Source organism: Lontra canadensis, unplaced genomic scaffold, assembly GCF_010015895.1.
Source record: "Lontra canadensis isolate GAN:19392208 unplaced genomic scaffold, GSC_riverotter_1.0 scaffold192, whole genome shotgun sequence".
NCBI classification, from domain to species: Eukaryota; Metazoa; Chordata; class Mammalia; order Carnivora; family Mustelidae; genus Lontra; species Lontra canadensis.
Genome location: NW_022631186.1, coordinates 1343607 through 1349606, shown reverse-complemented (window position 1 = coordinate 1349606; position 6000 = coordinate 1343607). Strand labels below are relative to the sequence as shown.

The window sequence follows — 6000 nt, the reverse complement described above, 5'->3', positions numbered from 1 at the left end:
ACAGCACAAGTGTCCATCAACTGATGAATGGATAAAGAAGATTGCATATATATATATATATATGTATAGATATACATATATATATATGTGTGTGTGTGTGTGTGTGTGCCACATACACATATAATGAAGTATTATTCAGCTATAAAAAATGAAATCTTGCCATTTGCAAGGACATGTATGGAACTAGAATATCATGCAAAGGAAAACAAGTCCATCAGAAAATGTCAGACACCCTATGGTTTCACTCATATGTGGAATTTAAGAAACAAAACAAATGAGCAAAGGAAAAAAAAGAGAGAGAAACAGAGAGGCAAACTACAAAACAGACTCTTAATTACAGAAAACAAACTGATTGTTACCAAAATGGAGATGGGTGGGTGGAATAGGTTAAATAGATGATGGGGATTAAGGAGTGTGCTTGTTATTATGAGCACCTAGTGTTGTATGGAACTGTTGAATCACTACATTGTACACCTGAAACTAATATTACACTATATGTTAAGTAATTGGAATGTAAATAAAACTTCAAAAAATGTACACCTTACATTTACACAATGTTGTATGTAAAATATATCTCAATAAAAAATATTTATCAAAAAATGGTACCTGTTACTGGCATAAAAACAGATACATAGATGAGTGGAACAGAGTAGAGAGCCCAGATATGGACCCTCAACTCTATGGTCAAACAATCTTCGACAAAGCAGGAAAAAACATACAGTGGAAAAAAGACAATTTCTTCAATAAATGGTGCTGGGAAAATTGGACAGCTATATGTAGAAGAAAGAAACTTGACCATTCTCTTACACCGTACACAAAGATAAACTCAAAATGGATAAAAGACCTCAACGTGAGACAGGAATCCATCAGAATCCTAGAGGAGAATATAGGCAGGGACCTCTTCGATATCAGCCACAGCAACTTCTTTCAAGATATGTCTCCAAAGGCAAAGGAAACAAAAGTGAAAATGCATTTCTGGGACTTCTTCAAGATCAAAAGCTTCTGCACAGCAAAGGAAACAGTCAACAGAACAAAGAGGCAACCCACGAAATGGGAGAAGATATTTATTTGCAAATGACAGTACAGACAAAAGGCTGATATCCAGGCTCTATAAAGAACTTCTCAAACTCAACACACACAAAACAGATAATCATGTCAAAAATGGGCAGAAGACATGAACATACACTTCTCCAATGAAGACATACAAATGGCTATCAGACATATGACAAAATGTTCATCATCACTAGCCATCAGGGAGATTTAAATTAAAACCACATTGAGATACCACCTTACACCAGTTAGAATGGTCAAAATTAGCAAGACAGGAAACAATGTGTGTTGGAGGGGATGTGGAGAAAGGGGAACCCTCTTACACTGTTGGTGGCAATCCAAGTTGGTGCAGCCAATTTGGAGATTAGTGTGGAGATTCCTTAAGAAATTAAAAATAGAGGTTCCCTATGACCCTGCAATTGCACTACTGGGTATTTACCCCAAAGATACAGATGTGGTGAAAAGAAGGGCCATCTGTACTCCAATGTTCATAGCAGCAATGGCCATGGTCACCAAACTGTGGAAAGAACCAAGATGCCCTTCAACGGACGAATGGATAAGGAAGATGTGGTCCATATACACTATGGAATATTATGCCTCCATCAGAAAGGATGAATACCCAACTTTTGTATCAACATGGATGGGACTGGAAGAGATTATGCTGAGTGAAATAAGTCAAGCAGAGAGAGTCAATTATCATATGGTTTCTCTTATTTGTGGAGCATAACAAATAACACAGAGGACATGGGGAGCTGGAGAGGAGAAGGGAGTTGAGGGAAATTGGAAGGGGAGATGAACCATGAGAGACTATGGACTCTGAAAAACAATCTGAGGGTTTTGAAGGGGCGGAGGGGTGGGGTGGAAGGTTGGGGGAGCCAGGTGGTGGGTATTATGGAGGGCACGTATTGCATGGAGCATTGGGTGTGGTGCATAAACAATGAATTCTGTTACACTGAAAAGAAATTAAATAAAAAAAAATTAAAAATGGTACCTATGAGATAATAGATGCATTGATTAGCTTGATTGTCATAATCATTTCATAGTCTATATACCTACCAAATGATCACATTATACACCTTAAATATATTCAATTTTTATTTGTCAACTATACCTCAATAATGCTGGAAATAGTATTTAAATATTTATGTCTGAACCTTAGGACTCAAATAATTAATTGGCTTATTAAGATAAATATTGCAACCGAAATGAGTCTGTGTTTCACTACATCATTAATTTAGTAGTATCAACCATGAACTTAATCTGAAAAGAAACAAGAAAGCTCTTATCGCTTCAGGAAATTACTGCATACATAACCATAAAGAATAGAGCACAACCCTGTTGAAATCCTTGTTCCCAATACAGAATGTGAATAAGGCATGGTCTCAGCAAAATCACAAATTTCTCCATGTTATAGACCTTTAGAAATCATTCAACAGTGAGTTTCAAATCCATAAGTGTCAAAATCTTACTATACTTCCATTATTGTGCTTATGTCATTGAACACCTATTCCCCTGAAGAGAAGATGGGCTTCATGGGAACAGGCCTCCTGTTTATTCATTCTTTTTATACCAAAGTTGACCTACACAAAGCAACCATCCCAAAACATTTGTTGAATTAAATTGCTTGCTAACTGGGCTTCCAAGCCGTCCTCCTCTCCCAAATCCTGCCAGTTCTTTCACAAAAATACATCTCTGCTAATGTCATTCCATTGTCCCAAACCTTTAATGGCTGTTCACAGTAACCTGCTTTACAGGATTATGTTCACACACCCTGGCAGGGCGTATAAGGACCCTCACACTGTTCCCTCAGCCTATATTCCCAGTCTCAGTCCAGCCTCTCATCTTCACACACCCTCTCCAGCCATATTAGTTGTTCCTTGGACACTTTTGGATTTTTATGACTCTGCTTTTGCAAACGTTGCTTCCTCTGTCTGAAAGATCCTTCCCCTCTCGTCTGCCTAGCAAACATTTGCTATTAAAGCTGTTTAAATATTACTACCTTTGCATCTTTCCCTGACCCCTCACAAAATTAACGTCCCCTTCGTTCGTTTTTCCATACCAATGGGTTTATTTGCTCTGAAAATGGACGAAGCTAAACTCAGGGGTAAGGGAGGAGGAGAAGGAAGGAGGGAGCATCCTGTGAACTGACTTACCTAAGCAGTGATTGCGGCACTACGCGTTAAGCACATTGTTCAAGCGGCAGTGGGAGGATGGGGTTGGATAACCTTTCAGTCTTGAGAGGATATGGCTGGCATCTTTCGTACAGCGTGTACGTGTGCTCCCGCATTTGTGTTGAGGGGGGAAACAGAGAGACCGAAAACAAACAAACAAACAAACAAAATCAACAACAACAACAAAAAAACCCAACAACAACAACAACAAAAACCAGAAAGAGATCAGAAAGGAGATGGGTGGGGGGACGCAGTGCAGTAAAAGCGGATGGGCGGACCCAAATTTCTTGAGCTTCACCGTTTTGCAGAGGTCTAGCTCTGCATGTAGTGCTGTGGCAAGGGTGTGGAAGAGGAGGAAAGGGGAGGGACTGCATTCCCTCCTAGCGTGCCCAGCCTCGACTGCCGGGCGGATCACCTTCCGCTCCAACAAGGCCAGTTCCTCCTCGCCATGACTCACGCGCATCGTGCCAGGCCGGGCGCGCTCTGCCCCGCAGCCTTACAGGTGGTATCTGCTCCTTGAGACGGTTCCCGCCAGGCTAGGCAGTGGAGCGCCGCACAGCGCGCCTTCCTGCCTCCCAGCTCCCTGCCGGGCAGTTCAGACTCAGCGCCGGCAGGCCTGCTCGGTCGATCTTCGATCCAAAGATGCGGCGGAGCTGGAAGATGGCTCTGTCCGGGGGGCTACGGTGCTGCCGCCGAGTACTTTCCTGGGTTCCAGTGCTCGTTATTGTCCTCGTTGTGCTTTGGTCCTACTACGCCTACGTCTTTGAACTCTGCCTGGGTAAGTGGAGCTGGGCACCTACGGTGGGGAAATTATACTCCAGCATAATTGTCTGTCCTACCCTTCACACTGGCGTCTCCCTCCCCGTGTTCTTAGCCCTCACGCTGCAGGGCTTTTTTTTTTTTTTTTTTTTTTTTTTTTTTTAGGGGAGGGGTTTGTTTGTTCTTAGTTCTCGGGAGACCTCCTCGTCTTCAGCCTTGGCCTCTCACAGTATTTCTTCACAGTCTTCCCACGAGGGTCCCAGCATGTCGCCATCGCTTCCCACTGAGGGTTTTTTCCCTTATTCCCTGGCCATACCCACAAGAATTTCCTGGCACTTTCCACTAGAGCCCCCTTTTCTCATACAGGACAACCCTACAGAATTGAGAAAACACACCCTGCATCGTTAAACTGCTTGCACTACGAATCCCACCAAAGCATCCAAATAGGAGCCCCACATTTTCGCATTCCTTCCTACTAAGGAAGCCCAAAACATTTCCTGTACTCTCTTACTAGCACTCTTTTTTCCAACACTGGAATTCATCCTTTTTCCATGATCCTCTCACACTGGCTGAAGTGCTTCACAGCTTCTCCCACTTAAGACCCCACAGTATGCCTTGTCTTATCCCACTGGGTCTCCCCTTTTCACAAAATGAAAATGGCCCCTTTATTCTCTGCCCTGGGGGTTTTACCATTTTGTCATCTTCTCCAGTGGAATAAGAGTCCTACAATACATCTTGTCCTGTCCCCTCACATTAGAGCCCCTGATTTTATCAGAATAGAAGGGGTTTCTTCTCTTCTGCTCTCCTGTTTTGAGGAGCATTCACTCTTTTCCATTAGGGCCCTCACATTATTTTCTCACATCTCATACTAGGCACCCTGCTTTTATCGCAATATAGTCATGCCTGTCCACTCTCTTCTCATATTAGTGTTCTCTTTACCCTCCCATAAGACTTTCTACAACATCTCATACAGCCCCCCAAGGGCCACTACTTTTCTAATTTTACTCCCCCCTTGTTATCTTTTTTGAAAACTACTCCCCACCTCCTGCAGTTCTCTTTTATTGTTAGCCCCACATTTTGCCATCCTCTTTCTCTAAGTTTTTATTATTATTATTATTATTGTTATTATTGTTATTTTACCTTATTTCCCTCTAGGGGGAATCTCCTTTCCCCTGTCCTTTCCCCTGTCTTCTCAAACTAGGAAAACACCATCCTTTTCTACTGGGATTTCTAATATATCCTTCCCAGTCCATGTTAGCCTCATGTCTTGTCCTGTTTTATTAGACCATCCCTTTTATAAATCTAGAATCTACTCTTGTACCCTGTCCTGTCACATTATAGAGCATTCCATCCCCTTATCTAGAAAATGGTTCCCACATCATATCTTACGCTTTCAAACTCAGAATTCCACAGTATTTCCTGACACAAACCACAACATCCTATCCTGTATGTCCCCCAGTTGTATCGCCCCAGTCACCTATCCTTATCACTAAAGGTTTTATGGTGTTCTTACAAATTCACAATGGAGTTTTTATATTGTATCCTGTCTCCTCACAACAGACCTTCTCTTTTGCTCAAGTGAGATCTCCCCTTGCCTCTACCCTCTCCCATTGAAGAATTTCCATCTCTTCTCAAAAGAGATTCACTAATAGTTATTTTCACTTAAGTATAAGAAATACAACTTCTAGCACCTTTAAACTTGTGTCCTGCAATAATCCCCATTCATTCAGTATGAAGTTCCAACATATTTCTGGTTCCCTCACACTAGGAATCTTATTTGTCCCATTTGTCATCTATGAACTGTCAAGTCCTTCCACAATATCTTTATTTCTTTATACTAGGCTCTTAACATCTTAAAAATTATGATTAGGGTGTTGTTTTATCCAACCCCAGGACCTGACCCTTCTTACAACTTCCTTCTCTTACATATTTGACAAAATAATAGTTTACTCCAGGTAGGTGGAGATTAAGTAGGGAGCCAGGAGATAACTGTGTTTCCCAGTATAAAAATTTCTTCTAA

At 41.7% G+C, this 6000-nt stretch overlaps 1 protein-coding gene across 1 annotated transcript in view; it reads left to right on the top strand.

Annotated features, from left to right (window-relative positions):
* Positions 1 to 3433: 3433 nt before the first annotated feature.
* ZDHHC15 (zinc finger DHHC-type palmitoyltransferase 15) overlaps positions 3434 to 6000 on the top strand; it is a 162218-nt gene continuing 159651 nt past the window's right edge. Inside the window, exon 1 of the mRNA XM_032847726.1 lies at positions 3434 to 3999. Within this exon, the coding sequence (XP_032703617.1) occupies positions 3864 to 3999 (136 nt within the window). The 5' untranslated portion in view covers positions 3434 to 3863. The remainder of the gene's footprint in view (positions 4000 to 6000) is intronic.